Below are 23614 nucleotides of genomic sequence, written 5' to 3' on the forward strand. Positions count from 1 at the left end.
TATCACTGATGAATATAGATGCAAAAATCCTCAACAAAATACTAGCAAACAGAATCCAACAACACATTAAAAGGATCATACACCATGATCAATTGGGATGTATCCCAAGGAGCAAGGATTCTTCAATATATGCAAATTGATCAATGTGATACAGCATATTAACAAATTGAAGAAGAAAAACCATATGATCATCTCAATAGATGCAGAAAAAACTTTTGACAAAATTCAACACCCATTTATGATAAAAACTCTCCACAAAGTGGGCATACAGGGAAACTACCTCAACATAATAAAGGCCATATATGATAAGCCCACAGCAAACATCATTCTCAATGGTGAAAAACTGAAAGCATTTCCTCTAACATCAGGAACAAGACAAGGATGTCCACTCTCACCACTCTTATTCAACATAGTTTTGGAAGTCCAAGCCACAGCAATGAGAGAAGAAAAAGAAATAAAAGGAATACACATTGGAAAAGATGAAGTAAAACTGTCACTGTTTGCAAATGACACGATACTATATATAGAGAACCCTAAAGATGCCACCAGAAAACTACTAGAGCTAATCAATGAATTTGGTAAAGTTGCAGGATACAAAATTAATGTACACAAAGCTCTTGCATTCCTGTACACTAACGATGAAAAATCTGAAAGAGAAATTAAGGAACCACTCCCATTTACCATTGCAACAAAACTAATAAAATACCTAGGAATAAGCCTACCTAGGGAAACAAAAACCTGTATGCAGAAAACTATAAGACACTGATGAAAGAAATTAAAGATGATACCAACAGATGGAGAGATATACCATGTTCTTGGATTGGAAGAATCAACACTGTGAAAATGACTATACTACCCAGAGCAATCTACAGATTCAATGCAATCCCTATCAAATTACCAATGGCATTTTTTATGGAACTAGAACAAAAAATCCTAAAATTTGTATGGAGACACAAAAGACCCCGAATAGCCAAAGAAGTCTTGAGTTAAAAAAACGGAGCTGGAGGAATCAGACTTCCTGATTTCAGACTATACTACAAAGCTACAGTAATCAAGACAATATGGTACTGGCACAAAAACAGAAATATAGATAAATGGTACAGGATAGAAACCCAGAGATAAACCAATGCATCTAAGGTCAACTAATCTATGACAAAGGAGGCAAGGATATACAATGGAGAAAAGACAGTCTCTTCAATAAATGGTGCTGGGAAAACTGGACAGCTACATGTAAAAGAATGAAATTAGAACACGCCCTAATAGCATACACAAAAGTAGACTCATAATGGATTAAGGATCTAAATGTAAGACCGGACACTATAAAACTCTTAGAGAAAAACATAGGAAGAACACTGTTTGACATAAATGACAGCAAGATCTTTTTTGATCCAATTCCTAGGGTAACAGAAATTAAAACAAAAATAAACAAATGGGATCTAATGAAATTTAAAAGCTTTTTCACAGCAAAGGAAACCATAACCAAGATGAAAAGACAACCCTCAGAATGGGAGAAAATATTTGTAAATGAATCAGCAGACAAAGGATTAATCTCCAAAATATATAAACAGCTCATGCCACTTGATATTAAAAAAACAAACAACACAATCCAAAAATGGGCAGAAGACCTATATAGACATTTCTCCAAAGAAGACATACAGATGGCCAAGAAGCATATGAAAAGCTGCTCAACATCACTAATTATTAGAGAAATTCAAATCAAAACTTCAATGAGGCATCACCTCACACCAGTTAGAATGGGCATCATCAGAAAATCTACAGACAACAAGTGCTGGAGAGGGTGTGGAGAAAAGGGAACCCCCTTGCACTGTTGGTGGGAATGTAAATTGATACAGCCACTATGGAGAACACTATGGAGGTTCCTTAAAAAACTAGAAACAGAAATTACCATAAGACCCAGCAATCCCACTACTGGGCATATATCCAGAGAACACCATAATTCAAAAAGACACATGCACCAAAATGTTCATTGCAGCTCTATTTACATAGCCAGGTCATGGAAGCAACCTAAATGCCCATTGACAGACGAATGGATGAAGAAGATGTGGTACATATATACAATGGAATATTACTCAGCCATAAAAAGGAATGAAATTGGGTCATCTGTAGAGACGTGGATGGATCTAGAGACTGTCATACAGAGTGAAGTAAGTCAGAAAGAGAAAAACAAATATTGTATATTAATGCATATATGTGCAACCTAGAAAAATGGTACAGATGAACTGGTTTGCAGGGCAGAAATTGAGACACGGATGTAGAGAACAAACGTATGGACACCAACGAGGGAAAGCGGTGGGGGGATGGTGGTGGTGGTGTGATGAATTGGGAGATTGGGATTGACATGTATACACTAATGTGTATTAAATGGATGACTAATAAGAGCCTGCTGTATAAAGAAATAAATGAAATTCAAAAATTAAAAAAAAAAGAATAAAATCTTGTCATTTGCAACAACATGGATGGACTTTGAGGGTATCACGCTAAGTGATATAAGCCAGACAGAGAAAGACAAATACTGTATGATATAACTTTTATGTGGAATCTAAAAACTAAAAGAAACTGATGAATACAACAAAAATCAAACAGACTTACAGATATAGAGAAAAAACTAGTGGTTACCAGTGGGGAGAGGGAAGTGCGGAGGGCAAGAAAGGGTTTAGGGGATTAAAGTTACGAACTATTATGTATAAAATAAATAAGCTACAAGGATATATTGTACAACACAGGGAACGTAACCAATATTTTATAACTACAAATGCAGTATAACCTTTAAGATTGTGAACCACTATGTTGTATAACTATAACTTATATAATATTGTTTTTATACTATATCTCAATTAAAAAAATAATGTTTAAGCCCATGTTGAAATAGACATCAGATGTGAGGAAATATAAATATCTTAATAAGTGCATGTTATCCAGATCACAGGATGATGTACAAACTTTTGCTCTTCATTTGGCTTATATTTACTTGACTCTAGCTCCATGAGTATGACTTTTTCTGTACTAAATCACTGATAAGTTTGAATAAATAAAAATTGTATATCATACAGAAACATGAAGAATTTAAAACCAACAAGAGGAAGTAGAAGAATATCATAAAATACAAATACATCAGAAATGTAATAAAAAGTCAATTAATAATATGCAAAATATAACTAATCTATATATTTAAAATATTACATTTTATTAGAAATCAAAAAAATATGAGTTTAATTAATTAGATGCTATGCTTATAATTAATACAAGGCTATATAATTTGTTTTTTATAATATCCCATGCTGGAATATTTTTTCAAAGAGTCACTTTTTCACATAGTTAGCAGGGATATATATTGTTATAGCATAGCCACAGGCAATTTGACAACATGTATCAAGAGCTTTACAATGACACAGAAAAATACTTCTTTAGGAATTTATATACAATTAGTTTACATATGTAAAAGACATATTTTAATTTATACATAAACTTGGTAACAAGATAGATGTGGCAATTTAGATTCTTCCCTTTCTCTTTATCTGAATTTCTTATACAGGAATATACATTACATTTTTGTATTTTACTTCTAAATGCTATAAATAACATTTGTGAAAAATACTTACTTGTAGGCTTCTATGCTTATTTCATCATCATGAATATCCTTTTCCATGTCTGTTTTATTTTGTTTAGCTTTGAATTTGACTTTTTCAAGATTTTCTACAGCTCCTTCACGTTCTCCATGAACCTGTTTGTATAGTTCCATTACCTAGAAATAAAAATGTGTGTGCTAATATATGCATTTAATGGCTAATTAAAATAATCAGACAAGAGAAAGATCAGAGAAGGGAGTTAAAGTAGTTTTGATTTAGATTATAAACGTTCTTTATATCATTTTTCTTTCCATATTTAGTCTACTGTTTAGCACAGTAGTTTCAGGTTTCTTTTACCCTGAGGGGCATCAATACTAGAGATGTAGAAAAGTTACTGAAGAAAATGACTTTAATATCCCAGTTAACATGACCAAAATAAAATCATTATTTTTTTACCTACAAAAACTATGACTTTTTATTGTTCAAATATTTTATTGTAGAAAAATCAGAAAACACAGATGAAAAAAGAAAATTTTATAAATTACCTATAATCTTCTCACTCATGAATAACCATTACTATCTTAATGCAAGGGTCCAAAATATTCCATTTTTATTGTTTTCATTAATTATTAGATATCATAAACCTACTCCCTTCTCTCTCCAGGTCTCTCTTCTCTGTCAGACTAAAGGGAAAGCGTGGTTGTAGTGGTCATGGTTGGAAGGAACTACAGTTCAGGATGTCCTGTTGGAAAGTTGGAGGGAGAGGAGTAGAACAAGGTACTAAGGAGGGAGCAGTCCTTTACCCAGGGGCCGAGTGGTGGATCTATATGAGGCAGTAGCCTCCCGAAAAAAGCAGTAATTTTCATTAATTTTTATTTTATTTCATTGAATTAATTTTATTATAACATTTAACACGATTATCTATCTTTTAACAAAATTTTAAGTGTACAACACAGTACTGTAGGCACTATGCTGTACAGCAGGTCTCTAGAACTTATTCATCTCGTATAACTAAATCTTTATATCCAGTGAAAAACAACTCTCCATTTCCCCTCCCCAAGCCCCTACCAACTACCATTCTACTCTGTGCTTCTATGAGTGTGACTATTATAGATACCTCATGTAAGTGGAATTATGCAGTAGTTATCTGTGACCTGCTTATTTACTTAGCATAATAATGTTCTCCAGGTTCCTCCATGTTGTCACATATGGAAGGCTTCCTTCTTTTTAAAGGCTGAATTATATTCCATTGTATACATATACCACATACATTTTAGAATTAGCTTGTCAAGGTCCATAAAGAAACCTGTTGAGATTTTGTGACTGTATTTAATTTACAGATCAATTTGGAGCGAATGCTACAAAATTTAGCCTTCTAATACATTCACATATTTATCTATGTAGCACTTTTAAATTTCTCTCAGTAATATTCATAGTTTTATGAATAGGGGCTTTGCATATCATTTGTTACATTTATTCCTAGATATGTTTTATTTTATGCTCTAACAAATGCTATTTTTAAATAAATTTTATTTTCAGATTTGTTGCTGGTATATAGTAATGTATGGATTTTAAAATTTTACCTTTGTATGCAACTGTAATTCAACTGTGGACTTGTCTAGATTTTATGTGTACATAATTACACAGTCTGTGCAGCAAAGGAAACCATCAACAAAACAAAAACACAACCTACCGAATAGAAGATATTTGCAAATCATATAACCAATAAGGGGTTAATATCCAAAATATATAAAGAACTCATACAACTCAACAACAACAAAAAAACAAACAACTCAATTTTAAAATGGGCAAAGGGGATAAACAACAAGGTCTTACTGTATAGCACAGGGAACTATATTCAATATCCTGTGATAAGCCCTAATGGAAAAGAATATAAAAAAGAATGTATATGTATGTATAACTGAATCACTTTGCCATACAGCAGAAATTAACACAACACTGTAAATCAACTATACTTCAATTTTAAAAAATGGGCAAAGGGGCTGAATAGACTTTTTTCGGGGGGGTCCTGTTATCCTGTTTCTTTTTTTTTTTTAATTTTTATTGGGGTATAATTAATTTACAATGTTGTGTTAGTTTCGGGTGTATAGCAATAGACTTTTTTCCAAAGAAGACATACAGATGGCCAACATGAAAAGGTATTCACCATCACTAATTATTATGGAAATGAAAATAAAAACCACAATGAGATTTTACCTCATGCCAATTAGAATGGTTATTACCAAAAAAAGGAAGAAATAACAAGTGTTGAGAGGATGTGGAGAAAAGGGAATCCTTGTGAACTGTTAGTGGGAATGCAGCCACTATGGAAAACAGTATGGAGATTCCTCAGAAAAATTAAGAATAGAACTACCATATGATCCAGCTATTCCCCTTCTGGGTATTAATCCAAAGAATATGAATACACTAATTTGAAAATATATATGCACCCCAGTGTTCACTGCATCACTATTTACAATAGCCAAGATATGGAACAACCTAAGTGCCCATCAAGGGATGAATGGATAAAGAGATAAAGAGATGTGGTACACACACACACACACACACACACACACACAAACACACACATATATATAAAATGGATACTACTCAACCGTAAAAAAAGAAAGAAATCTTGCCATTTGTGACAACATGGACGGTCCTTGAGGGTATTATGCTAAGTGAAATAAGTCGGATGAAGGAAGACAAATATCGTGTGATTTAACTCATATGTGGAACATAAAAAACAAACAAAAAATTCCAAAATAAGTGAACAAACCAAACCAAACCACAGAAACATGTAGATACAGAAAAGAGAGTAGTGGTTACCAGAAGGGAAGGGGAGGGAGAAGTGGGTAAAGGGGGTCAACTCTATGGTGATGGATGGTTATCGTGTATACAGAAGAAGATATATCATGTTATAAACTTATAAAAATATATAACATTTAAGAGAAGGCACAAGTAAATATCAGGAATGAAAAAGGAAAGCACTACATATTCTATATTCTACAGACTATAGAAAAGATAAAAGGATACTAAGAAAGTCTTCCAACAAAATTTGAAATTTTGATGAAATGGACATATTCTTAGAAAACTACAAATAACCAAAATGGACACACAAAGAAACAGAATAACTGAACAGTCTTATTGAGGAAATTGAATTTGTAATTAAAAACCTTTCCAAAACAAACAAACAAGAAACAAAACTGGAAAACTTTAGCTAGATGGCTTCAATAGTAAATGCTAATTAATGTTAGTCTTTCGCACTCTTCCAAATAGGAAAAGAAGAAATACTCCCAAGTTACCTTTAAAAATCTAGCAAACCCTTAAAACCAAAACCTGACAAGGACATTATTGAATAATTATATGACCTTATTATTCATGAATTTAGCTTTAAAACCCTAAACAAATAATTAGCAAATCAAGTCTAGCAACATGTAACATCTTACTTAATAGAAAAAAAAATTTTAATTCTTCCCCTTTGAAACTGGGAATGTGACAATGATGCCAAATATTACTCCTTCTAGTCAGCATTGTAGTGGAGATCTCAGCCAGTAAAGGTCCTAGCCTTACTAAAGGCAATAAAATACAGTAAAATGTATACAGATTTGGAAGGGGAGGACATAAAACTGTCCCTATGTACCCATTAATTTCTAGAATAGCACAGATACTTGTAACCTCTACAAGATTTTCCTTTAGGCACAGGAACGTAGGGGTAGAGACTTTGGCAGAGAGCCAGGATTATACCAAGATGATGGGATAAGCAAACAAGGAGCTCAGGAAACATAATAGAATTTCTACCATCAAAGGAAGAAAAGCAATAAATAATGACCTGTGTCCAATTTGTCCCATAGGTATTGCTGGGGTGGTGTTCTCAGTGTTGGGGGCATTGGTGATATCATATGAGGCAAATTCATCTCCAAGGAAAGCTCTTGGACGGGCTCATTGTGGGACTGGTACAACCTTCCCACATGGATACTCTCCTAGGTTGATGTTAATAATATTTTTGTGGCTCCATGGTGTTATGAGACTGAGCTGCTTGTAGAATTTGAAGGTCACATCGAGCCTTTGAGCTTAGTTTGCAAGTAGCAATGTATTAAGGCTCAAGAACATTGGCTAGAGGTCTTGCATTATTTAAGCTGTTGGGTTGCTTCAGCAGGCCTTTAGCCAGAACCTCAGTCAAGACAGCAGAATAAAACAAAACAAAACAAAGCTATATTACAAACAAAACACTATCTTACACTTCTCCAACCCTCTAGCGATCATGAATTTGCTTTCTATCTTTATGGGTTTACCTATTCTGGATATTTCAGGTAAATGAAATCATATAATATGTGATCTTTTGTACCTGGCTTCTTTTAGCATAATGCTTTAAGGTTTACCCATGTTGTGACATACATCAATACTTCATTTCTTTTTATGGCTGAATAATATTCCATGGTGTGGATGTATTACATTTTGTTTAGTCATTCATCAGTTGAGGGGCACTGGATTGTTTCACCTTTGTCTGTTCTGAACGGTGCTGCTATGAACATTTATGTACAAGAGTTTTTTTGTTTGTTTTTTAACATCAGTTTTCAATTATTTGGGGGTATATACCTTGGAGTGGAGTTGCTAAAGCATATGGTAATTCTGTTTTGCTTTTTGAGGAAACACCAAACTGTTTTCCACAGTGGCTCTACCATTTTACATTCCCACCAGCAGAGTACAATGGTTCAAGTTTCAGCACATCCTCTCCCAAACTGGTTATTTTACACTTTATTTTTAACTTTATCCTAATGGGTATGAGTGGTATCTCATTGTGGTTTTGGTTTGCATTTTCCTAATGACTAATGATGTTAAGCATCCATCTTTCATGTGTTTGCTGCCCATTTCTATGTCTTTTGGAGATATGTCTACTCAAGTCATTTGCCCATTTTTAAATGGGTTGTTTGTCTTTTCTGGCTGTTGAATTATAAAAGTTCTTTATATATTCTGGATACTACACCTTTTGTAATATATAATTTGCAACATTTTCTCTCATTCTGTAGGTTGTCTTTTTACTTTTATGGTAGTGTACTGTGATGCACAAAAAGTTTTAATTTTGATGAAGTCCAATTTCTCTATTTTTTCTTATGTCATTTATGCTTTTAGTGTCATATCTAAAAAAAACCATTTCCAAATTCAAGGTGATGAAGATTTACCCCTAAGTTTTCTTTTAAGAGTTTTATAGTTTTAGCTCTTACATGTAGAATTATGATCCATTTTTAATTAATTTGTGTATGTGCTGGGAAGTAGGAGTCTTAACATTACTCTTTTGAATGCATGTGGATATCCAATGTCCCAGCACCATTTGTTGAAGAGACTACTCTTTCCCCACAAATGGTCTTGGCACACTTGTCAAAAGCAATTAACCATAGATAAATGGGTTTATTTCTGCAATCTCAATTCTACTCTCTACTTTTCTGTATTTATGCAAATGCCACTTTTTTTTGCTTCCTACAGCTTTGTACTAAGTTTTAAAATCAGAAAGTGTGAGTTCTCTAAGGTCTCCTTCCTTTCCAAGACTGCTTTGGCTTTTTGGGATCCCGTGCAATTCCGAATGAATATTAGAACAGGCTTTTCGATTTCTGCAAAAAGATCTTGAGACTTTGTCAGATATTGCATTTAATCTGAAGATAGCTTTGGGTACCACTGACATCTTAATATTAAGTCAAATCCGTGAACACGGATTATCTTTCTATTTATTTAGGTCTAATTTAATTTATTTCAGCAAAATATTATAGTTTTTAGTGAACAGGTCTTGCACTTTATTGATTAAATTTATTCCTACTTTATCATTTTTAATGGTGTTAAGTAGAACTTTTCTTAATTTCATTTTTGGATTGTTCAAAACTAGTATATGAAAATACAACTGAGTTTTGTGTGTTGAGCTTGCATCCTGAAACTTTACTAAACTTGTTTATTAGCTCTAATAGTTTGTTTTGTGAATTCTTCATGATTTTCTATATATAAGATCATGTCCTCTGCAAATAGAGATAATTTTACTTCTTCCTTTACAATCTGGATGCCTTTTATTTATTTTTCTTGCCTATCTGCTTTATTAAAAGTCCATTGATTTAAATGTTAATCTCATCCAAAAAACTGCTTCACGGAAACATCTATAATAATGTCTGATCAAATACCTGGGCATCCTGCCCCAGCCAAGTTGATGCAAAAAATTAATCATCACAGTGATTCTGATAAGCTCTACACAAAGGCTGCTATTTTCTTGATCTGCTAGAATGCATTTTCATATTTTCCTCCCATTACCAAGCATGGTCTTCCAGCTGCTCAACAACCCTGCTTCCCCTGACGCAGACATGCCTGTGTCCGCTATCAGGGAAAAACACACTAAAATAATAAAGGGATACCAGTTCACACACCCATTGACAAACTTTAAAGTATGACAATAAAAATGTTGACAAAAATGTAAGGTGGATAAGTTAGGATTGGGTTTGGCTATAGCAGAAATAAGTCAAATAAACAAGATTATAGTTTATTTTTCTCTCCCAGAAATAGATACAAGGTATCTTCTGCCTTTCTATTCAGCCATTCTGGATCTGGGTTCCATTCCCAAGGTTGCTTTGTGCTATAAAATCGAATCAGAGCTGCAGCTATCATATCTGGGTTGCTGTAAGTTTAGAAGATGGCTAAGGGTGCTACTTCTGACTGAGTCAGTCCATTTCAAGAAGCTTTCCTAAAAAAAACCCTATATAACTCCTACCTAAATCTCATTAGAAATACCATGAGTAAAGGCAATTTGGGGGATGACTTTTAGCCTGACACATTGCCATCCAACTAAATAAGGGGGCTACTATAAAGAAAAAATGATACTACTAGAATTCTTGTCCACAGTGGAGAAATGGGACGTCTCCAGCACTGCTACTACTTTAGGAATATAAGCTGTCAGAGACACTTTGGAGAGCAATGTGATTTTATCTAATGAAGTTGAAAATGTATATAACCCATGACGCAGTACATACTCCACTAGATATACAGCCAAGAAAAATTCACATGCACATAGAGAGGAACATGATCATGGCTGCTTATTGTTTACAGTCAAATCAGCATTGTAGTCAAATACTGGAAACAAGGCAGATGACCAAGAGAAAATGGTAAATAATAAATCGTGAGATATCTATTTGATGGAAGATGGCAAATAAAATGAACTAAATCTGTATGTATCAATAGTAGCTTGATCTCCAAAATAACGTCAGATTGAAAAATAAGTTGCAGGGCTTCCCTGGTGGCGCAGTGGTTAAGAATCCGCCTGCGAATGCAGGGGACACGGGTTCCATCACTGGTCCAGGAAGATCCCACACGTGCGGCATAACTAAGCCCATGCGCCACAACTACTGAGCCTGCGCTCTAGAGCCCGCAAGCCACAACTACTGAAGCCTATGCACCACAACTACTGAAGCCCACGCACCTAGAGCCCGTGCTCCACAACAAGAGAAGCCACCACAATGAGAAGGCTGCGCACCTCAACAAAGAGTAGCCCCCACTCGCTGCAACGAGAGAAAGCCCATGCACAGCAATGAAGACCCAACGCAGCCATAAATAAATAAATAAATAAGATAAATAAATTTATAAAAAAATAAGTTATACAATGTTTAATAATATTAAAAACAATACTATGCAGTGTGCGTACATACATACAGTATGTATAAAATTATTCAAATTTTGCCTAGAAACAGAAGTTCATGGTGAGGTTATCTTTGGAGAATGAGGGCAGAAAATGGAACAAATATAGGAGACATTTAATGACTTAATTTATTAACTTTAAATGATCAAGAACAAACATGATACAAATTTGTTCATTTAGTGGCCGTTAAAATAATTTATTTTTCTGGGCTTCCCTGGTGGCGCAGTGGTTGCGCATCCGCCTGCCGATGCAGGGGAACCAGGTTCGCGCCCCGGTCTGGGAGGATCCCACGTGCCGCGGAGCGGCTGGGCCCGTGAGCCATGGCCGCTGGGCCTGCGCGTCCGGAGCCTGTGCTCCGCAACGGGAGAGGCCACAGCAGAGGGAGGCCCGCATACCACACACACACACACAAAATAATAATAATAATAATTTATTTTTCTATAATATGATCCCACAATAGGAGAGTTAAATGTTAATCATTAACAAGATTTTTCATGTCAGTTACATATTTTCATCAACAGTGAAATTGATGACATTCTTAGTTTGATTTACGGCTTCAAATAATACCATATTGTGTTAAATCTCCAAAATCGTTTTAGTAGACTACTAAATATTATTAATATTCCTAAGTTTAAAAAGTATGGGAAAAGTTTAAATGAATATCAATCAACTGTATTGTGTATCGCTTGATAATTCCTTTAGAAAATAAATAGCAGGTCAATTTTCAATGAGAATGAACCCTTGAAAGATATGTTAACTTCTTATAGTTGAAATTTTTATAACTAAGAAACAATCTGTAAAATGCAAATCCATTCATTTATTCTTTTACCTCAAATTTTTTCTGACAATATTCCTTCAGGGCTACAAGTTCCTGGTCTCGCTTTGCAAGCAGCAGAGGGCGGTGTTTAATCATGTAGTCTATGTCTGCTTGAAGCTTTGCATTAGCTTCTTCTAATTTCTCCTTTTCCTCCTCCAAACGTTTTAGTCGATGAGTTTTATCTTCAAGGTGCCATCGTAGTTCTACAATATCTCTCAAATAGACCTCGTGTTCTAGACATATGACGATAAGTTAAAAAAGAAAATCAAATTTTAAAACAAAAGCTCCAGAAGGACATCTTTATTTGATAATAAATATGAAATATTTTAGTTTCAGAAATTACTTATCTGTGAATCTTACTAAATCTAAAATAAGTTACTTTTTTAATTTTTATTTTTTGGCCATGCCATGTGGCATGCAGGATCCTAGTTCCCCGACCAGGAATGGAACCTGTGCCCCCTGCAGTGGAAGCGTGGAGGCTTAATCACTGGACCGCCAGGTAAGTCCCTAAAATAAGTTATTTTAGTATTGCACTAAAAATATATTGCTTTCTTCACTCACCATCAAAGGGATTAAACTATACAAAAATCACCTGAAAATTATAAAAATAACTCATATAAAATTAATATATGAAATAAAGTTTATCCACAAAAATAAAGATTATGTTGAAAACAGAATAATCTCACAACAGTAAAATTAAAACAAATTAAAACGCACAGATCTAGTGATAAACCTAACATGAGTTGTGCAAGGCCTATAGGAAGAAAATGACAAAATGCTATCAAACAATAGAGAAGAGAATTTGAATAAACTGATAAAAATTTTCTGCTCTGTATAAAAATATTTGAAGTAATAAATATGGAAATTTCCCTCAAATAAAATAAATATAAATTATAAATTAAATGTCAATTAACAGACTAGGACAATTTTAGAGAAACTATATAAAAGATTTCCTCCTTACACTGTTAAATTTCTAAGGTTAGCCTAACCTTGAACTCTTGGAATAAAATTAGATTGGCTAGCTTGGGGGTCTTTTCATCTTTTTAAAAATAAACTTATTGGTGGGTTTTGCTGTTGTATTCACTGAAGATACTTTGCATACATACTCGTGATTTGGGCTTATAATTTTCCATATTTGTACTGTCCTCATCTAATTTGCTTTATAATTTATGCTAGCTTCTTATATCAGTTGTAGTTTCTTTTATTTCTGTTCTCTATGATCTTGTGGAAGTTTAAAATTGCATGTAAAGTTCTATTGCCCTAGTATGTATGTATATATGTACATATTTTGCAGGGAAGGATTATTAGTTATTAAGTCAAAGGCTATATGCATATTTTGGTTATCTATTTATTCATCAATCCATTTTTTCTGTGAATTTATCCAGTTCATCACAATTTCAATAATATTCTAAGAGATTTGTTCTGAATATCTTCCTTATTATTAATCACTGTTACCTTTTTAGATACCATTTTCATTTCTTTTTTTTTTTTTTGCGGTACGCGGGCCTCTCACTGTTGTGGCCTCTCCCATTGCGGAGCACAGGCCCCGGACGCGCAGGCCCAGCGGCCATGGCCCACGGGCCCAGCCACTCTGTGGCATGTGGGATCCTCCCAGACCGGGGCACGAACCCGCGTCCCCTGCATCGGCAGGCGGAATCCCAACCACTGCGCCACCAGGGAAGCCCACCATTTTCATTTCTAATTGGATTTATTCGTATATTTTCTCTGTGTTCTTGATTAATTTTGCCATTGGTTTTCCATTTTTTTTTTATTATTCTTTTTTTATTGATCAACATGTAGTTCTGCATATCTTTGGAATTATATATATTTCATTATTTAACAATTTTGTGATTGGTTTTCTGTTTTTTTCTTTGTATTTATTTTACTTTTATTTTTCTAAATTCTGAAGTCATATATTTCAATAACTATGAATCCATCTTCTTTTCTGATATTATAAAAGCTATTGATTTTCCCTTAAATAATAATTTAGCTTTTTTCACTCGTGAAGATAATTTTAGTAAGATTTAATGATACAGCTCTAAATGTTTTCTAATTTCTTGAATTTGTGCAATGCTTGACACCATCCCCTTTACTTTGTTTATCCTAATCAGACAGTAGCATTTATTTTTAACATCTTTATTGGAGTATAACTGTTTTACAATGGTGTGTTAGTTTCTGCTTTACAACAAAGTGAATCAGTTATACATATACATATGTTCCCATATCTCTTCCCTCTTGCATCTCCCTATCAGCTATACATATACATATACCCCCATATCTCCTCCCTCTTGCATCTCCCTTCCACCCTCCCTATCCCACCATTCTAGGTGGTCACAAAGCACAGAGCTGATCTCCCTGTGCTATGCGGCTGCTTCCCACTAGCTATCTATTTTACATTTGGTAGTGTATATATGTCCATGCCACTCTCTCACTTCGTCAGAGCTTACCCTTCCCCCTCCCCGACAACAGCATTTTTGTTTTAAAAAGTCAGTCACCATCTTGTTAAGTATTACCATCATTATCTCCATGTTGATCTTCTATTAGATATTCATCATACTTTCTCAGTTATACTCTACGCTTTTAAATATTTTATTTATATTTTCCTTCTCCTTGTGTACCTGTGATGCATTCCATGCAAATTCTTCCAAGTTTACAGATATTACTTTTCTCTTCCTTAGTCTAACAAACCATTTAACCAACCACTGGGTTATTAATTTTGAATAATATATTTTTAATTCCTAGGAAGTCTTTTTTATTTCCACTTTTGCTTTCTTTTAAAAATAGTCTCTTAGTCCTTGTTTTTATTTTCAAACTTCTCTTTTTATTTCTTGAAACATAGTAAACATACTCATTTTATAATCTCATGTTCAATATCTGAAAACTTTTTGAGTAAGATTCTGCTGTCTGTTTTTACCAACTCACACTCATTGAATCTGTATCTTTGTGTTTTATGATATTTGATATTGAGCTATTTTGTATCTTGAAACTCTATCTGAGAAAGTTCCCTGATATCTAGATTGAATTTTCAATCTTCCAGAAAAAAATCTGTCTTTGCTCCTGAAGATGCCTAGCTTTACTACCAACCCACAGAACATTTAAATGACATTCTCCACTGTGTATTTTCAGATACACAGAGAGCAGGAATTTCAGTCACAAATCCATTTGGATCAGTACATTAAGAATTTTTGGGGGCTTCCCCGGTGGCGCAGTGGTTGCGAGTCTGCCTGCCAATGCAGGGGACACGGGTTCGTGCCCCGGTCCAGGATGATCCCCAGGAAGATCCCACATGCCGCGGAGTGGCTGGGCCCGTGAGCCATGGCCGCTGAGCCTGTGCGTCTGGAGCCTGTGCTCCGCAACGGGAGAGGCCACAACAGTGAGAGGCCCACGTACCGCAAAAAAAAAAAAAAGAATTCTTGGAATATTGTCTGCTTTCCTCTGCTAAGTGAAACAAGCAACTTTCTTTACTATTCAATCTGAGCAATAGGTTTATTCATGATTCACACTTATGCTGGGGATGGAAACCTTTGGATCCTCAGCTTCATGTAATGACTTCTTATTGGACTTGTCATTTGGGTGAGCCTTAGGCTTTCTCCCCAGTCGCCTGTACCAAACAGATATATCAAAATGGGAACCAAAGGATATTAGGGTTTCAGGGATTTCACCTAACACATTTACAGTCACTGCACCTAACAAAAGCAGAATACACATTAATTTCAACCACACACAGAATATTCTCCAAGACAGATAAAATGCTAGGCAATTTTTATTCTAAATAATTTTAATGTGATTGAAATGTTTCTAAACACAAAAAATTAAATTAGAAATCGACAAAATAATTGGGGAAAAAATTTGAAAAATCCCCAAATATTTGCAAATTAAATAGCAACTTCTAAATAAATAATAGGTCCAAAAAGAAATCACAAAAGAATTTTAAAAATATTTTTTACCTAATTAAAAATAAACTCACAGCATATGAACATTTATGAAATGCAACTAACACAGTTCTTAAAGGTAAATTCAGTTCTTAAATACCTATTCTAGAAAAGAAGTTATCAAAAAAATAATCAACGCTTCTACTTCATGAAAAGAGAAATAGTAGGTTAAATTATTCCCAAAGCAAGCATGAGAAAGGGAATCAGAGAAGAAATCAATTATATCAAAGCTGAAAAACAATAGAGAAATCAAGAAAAGCAAAAACTGACTTCTTTAAAAGATAGACAAAATTGATGTAACTTTTGGTAGACCAAGAAAAATACAGAGAGAAAGTACAAATTACCAAAATCAAGAATGAAAGAAATGTCGTCTCTACTGCTATTATAGAAATTAAAATTATAAGAGAATTTTAGGAACAAGATTAGGCCAGCAAATAAGACAACTAAAACGAAACGGACAAATTCCTTAGAAGACACAAATTATCAAAACTGACTCAAGAAGAAAGAGAAAAGAGACCCAAAACCATTAAATAAATTGAATTAGCTATTAAAAATATGTTGACAACTTTGGACTTAGATGCCATGAATAGAATACTCATTAACTGGGCCCTGGGTAGAAAAAGAATGACGTCAAAGAAATAAAAAAGCCAAACTTGAAACTTATGAAGATTTAGATATCAAACTCAAGCTAAGAAATTAGTATGGTCTAATTTACTAGTCAAGAACCAATAAAACTTCTAGGATCCTAACAGAGGCAAAAAAGCAGTCAAAGGATTACTGACTTCCATAGAAAATATAATACAAACAGAGGAAGATGAGTTCACTATAAAATATGCAGAAACCACAGTAAAAACAACTCAGTATCAGGAAGAGTCATCAGAAGCAAGCTATGACAGACCAAACTGTTGTTCACTACCCTCCCCCTTGGATTAGAGATAGTTTCTTGTCACACTCATTTGTGATTCAGACATGGAACTTGTTTTGACTAAAGGATGTGAGTAACAGTGAGAGTATGCCAGTTTTGAGCTAACATCTTGAGGGGCATCCTATCTTTTTACCCACTATGTTGTACTCTCCTCACTTGCCACATGAAAACCATGGCCCTCGGAGCTGCTAGCCAGTGAGGATGAGAGAAACATGAAGCTCACCTGAACCCAACACAGTCTGAGTCAAGCCCATTAGATCTGCAGCCTGAAGAAATTCTCTCTAGCCAACACACAGACCCATGAGTGGAAAAAAAAAATGATTATTGTTGTAAGCAACTGAGTTCCAAAGTGACTTGTTACAAATAATTGTTGTAGTAATAGCTGATTAATTCACATGACAAATCAATGTCAAAAAAACCAAAATCAGAATATTTAACATTCTAACTACTCAGATCTACCTCCATAGCAGAGGCACTCTTGTGAGCACTTATATGGGACACAATTATCTTCACATCCCATCCTTTTGAAACATTAATCCCCAAAACTCTCTCATAGACTTCCTTTCACCGGTCTTACATTCATGTTCTTTCTAAGTCCCTGACCACTATGCAATCCCTTTTGCCACTTCCCATCTATACCTCAGGCCATTTCTTCTTCAAGATGATTTTGCCTCCACCTTTTCCATACTGAGATTGAAATACAATAGCTCCCCAAATTATATCAACATACCATTCAAATCCTGTCATAAACCAGGGCTGTGATTGTTTTTCTCTCCCATTAGATGGTCATAAGGAAGTACGTGGAGCCATAAATGTAAGTTAAGGAAAAGACAGGGAATTTACAGAAGCAGGAACAATGGGAGTACCAGGGGAATCTGAGTCATTAGTTTATTTGTGCCTTCAGATGCTGCTCGGGTATAATATAATATATGTATTCTTATTTTATAAGGAAACATTGCTATGCACATCCAATTTTAAAATTTATAGGTTCATACAGCACTTAATTCATGATGAAAAACTTATTTCTGGTTATCTTTTTTGGTAGGGAAAAGAAGAGGCATTTACTCAATTATTAGTTGCATATGGAGGGCCAAGGGCTGTCATTTGGGAAAGCGGTGCAGTGACCAAACAGAAAGGCAAGTAGTCAGAGGTACAATACCTCAGCCTTACTCTTCTCCATCATCTCCCATGGTCTCTTGCCCCTGATTTCCATTGGCTGAACCCAGAAGGAGGACAGAGTGCAAAAGATAATCTTTTATGCAGTCTATTATAAATCAGCCTCATGGGCCACAAAACAAAAGTCACAAGCATGGGGCTTCCCTGGTGGCGCAGTGGTTGAGAGTCTGCCTGCCGATGCAAGGGACACGGGCTCGTGCCCCGGTCCGGGAAGATCCCACATGCCGCGGAGCGGCTGGGCCCGTGAGCCATGGCCGCTGAGCCTGCGCGTCCGGAGCCTGTGCTCCGCAACGGGAGAGGCCACAACAGTGAGAGGCCCGCGTACCGCAAAAAAAAAAAGTCACAAGCATGGGTGAGGTAGTTAGGGGGATGGATGGATCTGGAGGAGGAACCACAAGACATCTAGAAATAAGTAAATTTCCGTAAAGTTACCCCCCCAAATTATCAGAACTTTTACACACATTGTACTTAATGGTAAGGCTGTTACAGAAATTAGAAGTTTTTCCTGTCACGTATACTAGAGACTTCGAGAATCTAAACAGACTGTAAAAATAAATAAATTTATAGTTTGTAAACAAATTCAAAATATTTAGAGATTATATCCTAAATATATCAATATAATTGCAGCATATTCCTGAAAGCACATAAACTTTTCAGTAATATGTTACAAACAGAAGGCACTTAAGAAATACACAGTGATAATAAAGCTAAATTTCATTGCATACGTTAGCTACTTAAATAAAATAAAGCAGATGAACATAAATTTCAGTTTTTTAAGTAGATCTTTACTAATACTGAATAAAAGGCAACTCAAACAATAAATTATAAGCAACGGCAAGGATATACGTCATCGTTCAAAATGCATTTATTAGGCTCCTAGAATGTGCAGGCATGTATCTCAATTTTATTTTGGTAAATCCTTAAGTAGAACTCCATATACACCCCAAACTATAATATCTAAGCACTCTTATAAAGGGTATATGAGGTTACATATAAACTGATTGGCAAAAAATTAAAGAAAATCAGCCCTCAACATTGACTTTCATTTTCTTGGGGTGGGGGTTAATTTATGTTTATTTATTTTTTTTATAATTTTTTATTGGAGTACAGTGGATTTACAATGTTGTGTTAGCTTCAGGTATACAGCAAAGTGAATCAGTTATACATATACATATATCTATTCTTTTTTGGATTCTTTTCCCATATAGGCCATTACAAGGTATTGAGTAGAGTTCCCCGTGCTATACAGTAGGTCCTTATTAGTTATCTGTTTTATATATAGTAGTGTATATGTCAATCACAATCTTCCAATTTATCCCTCCCCTACCCCCGACTTTTCTACTACTATTGACAAGGAAGGGCCTCTCAAACAATTAGGAAAATGGCAGATGGCTCTCTGTGGATGTGCATATGAATCCACTCAACAATCTACTGGGATCCCGATGACTATTCTGACCCTACTGCAGCCTCAGTTGCCTCTAAAACACCAATATATATGTATGTATGTACACACTTATAAATTATACACCTATGCTATTACATTAGTAGCATATGCACATCACAAATCCTATGCAAAAACCTTATGAATCAGAGCAAACTCACTCCAAGCCCCAATGAATTATTTATTTTTATAAACAGCTGTTGACACCAAATATTTTATAAAATACATTACTTTAACTGTGGGTAGAAAAAGGTCTACTGTTACCTGAGTTTTGCATAATTTTTATATAGTTAGCTCTTTAGTAAAGGGTGACAGAGAGCATAGACGAAGGTTGAATTAAATTTAGTCCCAGCCTAGGCTCTGGGCCCATTTCCTGCTTCTTGAGCTCTGAGCTCCAGAAGGGAGTGAACAAAGGGAGAGTTTGAGCTGTGAGCTTCATATTACTCTAAAAGGTGGAAACAGGCATTAAACCTACATTTAATTTATTTTATTAGAAGAACATAATTGAGGAACCATCTCATCTTTTCTTACAGCTCCCTGAAATGTGTACACTATACTTGGGAGACTACAGCTTTAGAAGATTTATAACATTATAATAAAGGCATGTGTATGGGTAGAGTCTGACAAAATTTGAATTAATGGCTATTGTCCCAGAATAATAATTAATAGCATCCTTTTTTCTCTCAAAGGTGTCTTGGCTTAAATCATGGGTTATATGGGGACCCTAATATAACCCATTTCTAAAGCATGTGAATCCTGAATTAAAATTGTTACCCTATGATAACATAAAAAGCTTCCAGCCTCAGGTAGGATCAGGTAGTCTGGCATGCTTGATGAACACGGTATTTGGAAATGAAAAATCCAACACCTTTAGACTGTTTAATACTTGACCACAGGTCCCTCATTCTGTAATCTAAAAGACAAGAGTTTCCTTTTTAAACATGTGTTACCTGCATGACTCTTGGAAACATCCTGTTTCTTTGCCTGTTAGAAGTTCCCAAAGCAAATTTACTATTGAATTCTCAAAAGAAGATGCACATAAGTTCCTAAAATATGACTTAGAATTCTCTCATTTTCCGAAATTTAAAGATGTGGCTGATGCCACCAACTGGCAATCACTTTAAATTTCTAAATTTCTAGTGACTGAAATATTGTAGTCATTATGGGAAATACGTACCAAATGTTTGCATGACCCTTGGGAACCACAAGTTCAATGGCATTTCCAACAAACACCAAATAACAGCAGGTCCAGGTTTGCTCAGTGCAGCCCCAATTTATGTCTGTAAACTCAGCATTATTATTAATAGTATCTTTCAAATACACACTGGTTTGCATGCAGAATAATATGGTCACTCTAAACAGAGGTAATTTTTTAATTCAGAGCTTCAATTAATCATCCACACCTCTCCAACAAAGTAAATGGCAATATGAAAAATCCTTATTATTACCTTTCTGCACAGCTAACGGGATTTCTTGACGTTTCCAGATTGACCAAGAATCAATTTGCACTCTAATCCTTTTCTTTCTTGACTTTTGTTGTTTTAAAGCTTCTTCAGCTTCTGCACGATCAGTTTCTAGACTTTTAATGAGTTGGATGGCCTCTGATAGCAATCTTTCCATTTCCTGCTTTAATTCTGGACACTTTTCATCTTAAAAGAGAAATATGTATTCACATTGGTTAATGAATCAGCCAATAAGCTGGATGGTGGGAACAGGGGTACTAGCTGTGTTGCCATCTTTTTAATATTTATATATTTACTATGAGAATTGTAGAAAAGTAAATTAGCCTTTTAAAGAGTTTTATTATAATACAATCATAACATTAATTATAACCTTTGAAGACAGATTTTGAAATAAATATTTTATAAAATAATTAGAATAGCTAAGTCTCAACCAATATCTTCATGCAGATTTTTTTCTGAGGGAAAAACACATGTTCTATTCACAAGCTGTATTATAGAGCTTTATTTTGAAATTATGCTTGTGTTTCCTCCCATTCTATGAGAAAAGCAAACCATAATGTTTTATCTAACATTTATCTATTATTTACCAGATAAATACTGAAAATCCTCAGAGGTTCCTAGAAACAAGACACTTTATGTTCTTTACCTTATCAGATAACAACATCCCTAGTTAGCCTTGCCAGAAATTCATTGTCATTTCCAAATTGTATTTAGTTAGTTACAATACAAATTAACTCCCTTATGAGAGATATTTGTGATTCTTGGTTCACAGCTCTGGAATGATATGCTTTAATGTTAACAAAATGATTAACATGGGTATTCATTCATCTATTTATGCAAGAAATGGGTAGAGAGCCTGTTATGTTCTACGCAGTATGCTCTCTCCCTGGAGGGAGATCAGTAAGAAAGACGGATATGAGTCCCATTCTGGTGAGATTTATACTTGTGAACATTGGCTTTTGCCAAAATGTGACATGACAAGAAGACATAAACAAACACAAAGTGTCAAGAAAGGCAAAGCCTCCAAAGAGCTGGGGCTGGAGGTAAAACAGTGAAACTGGGGGCTTCCCTGGTGGCGCAGTGGTTGCGCGTCCGCCTGCCGATGCAGGGGAACCGGGTTCGCGCCCCAGTCTGGGAAGATCCCACATGCCGCAGAGCGGCTGGGCCCGTGAGCCATGGCCGCTGAGCCTGTGCGTCCGGAGCCTGTGCCCCGCAACGGGAGAGGCCACAACAGAGGGAGGCCCGCATACCACAAAAAAAAAACAGTGAAACTGGATCAAGAAGAAAGGTGGCTGACAGATCTTTGTTTTATTTTGTTTTGTTTTACTTTTGGACAATAAAGACATTAATTTTCCATTGGAAAATGGAAAGTTTTGTGTATAACTTAAGGTGTCTCCAATGCATTCTATTTAATATCTCTCTGAATTTTTTTCCAGAATATCATCTCAGTTAGTTTTACTGTTTCATATGGAGTGAGCAATCACCTGCATTTTTTATTAGCATAAACACTTAATTACCACAAATCTTCCTCATCCTGATACTGTCTTGTATTTTAGTCAAATATACATATTTATAATAAACTTAATTGTAGTTTATTTAACTGTTATTGTGACCATTAATACACTGATATTTTCTCCTAGAATTTGTCATTTGAAAAATTAAGAAGAAATGAATCAGGTTTTCATTTTCATTATAAATGGAAAATAGTAAAAACAGAGTCTCACTATGAATGACAGCATTAAATGACAAGCTATTCGTGCTTCTAAAAAGTCCTAAGTTTATTGGTTATCCTTCTCTAAAGGAAGGTGTTCAACAAATTTTTGTGGCAAAAGTTGGAGGAAGTGTTTAATGTCAAGGATATAGTCAAATACGTTGAAGTAATTTTAACACAAATTTTATACCAGTATATAAATTATTATACATTTACATTTGGAAATTTTGACAAGAATATTAGTCTTAATTTATATATATAAAAGAGCTACAAGAACAACCCGAAACAATTCAGTAAATGGTAATAGGACCATACATATCGATAATTACCTTAAATGTAAATGGATTAAATGCTCCCACCAAAAGACACAGACTGGCTGAATGGATACAAAAACAAGACCCATATATATGCTGTCTACAAGAGACACACTTCAGACCTAGGGACACATACAGACTGAAAGTGAGGGGATGGAAAAAGATATTCCATGCAAATGGAAATCAGAAGAAAGCTGGAGTAGCAATTCTCATATCAGACAAAATAGACTTTAAAGTAAAAACTATAACAAGAGACAAAGAAGGACACTATATAATGATCAAGGGATCGATCCATGAAGAAGATATAACAATTGTAAATATTTATGCACCCAACATAGGAGCACCTCAATACATAAGGCAAATACTAACAGCCATAAAAGGGGAAATCGACAGTAACACAATCATAGTAGGGGACTTTAACACCCCACTTTCACCAATGGACAGATCATCCAAAATGAAAATAAATAAGGAAACACAAGCTTTAAATGATACATTACACAAGATGGACTTAATTGATATTTATAGGACATTCCATCCAAAAACAACAGAATACACATTCTTCTCAAGTGCTCATGGAACACT

At 34.9% G+C, this 23614-nt stretch overlaps 1 protein-coding gene across 1 annotated transcript in view; it reads right to left on the minus strand.

The window, feature by feature from the left end:
* CCDC178 (coiled-coil domain containing 178) overlaps positions 1-23614 on the minus strand; it is a 379522-nt gene that overhangs the window by 319041 nt on the left and 36867 nt on the right. Inside the window, exons 6-8 of the mRNA XM_024120576.1 lie at positions 20993-21193; positions 12083-12303; positions 3621-3763 (exon numbers count right to left, since the gene is read on the minus strand). Coding sequence (XP_023976344.1) covers positions 3621-3763; positions 12083-12303; positions 20993-21193 — 565 coding nt within the window. The remainder of the gene's footprint in view (positions 1-3620; positions 3764-12082; positions 12304-20992; positions 21194-23614) is intronic.

Source organism: Physeter macrocephalus, chromosome 19 (assembly GCF_002837175.3).
Source record: "Physeter macrocephalus isolate SW-GA chromosome 19, ASM283717v5, whole genome shotgun sequence".
Classification (NCBI taxonomy): Eukaryota; Metazoa; Chordata; class Mammalia; order Artiodactyla; family Physeteridae; genus Physeter; species Physeter macrocephalus.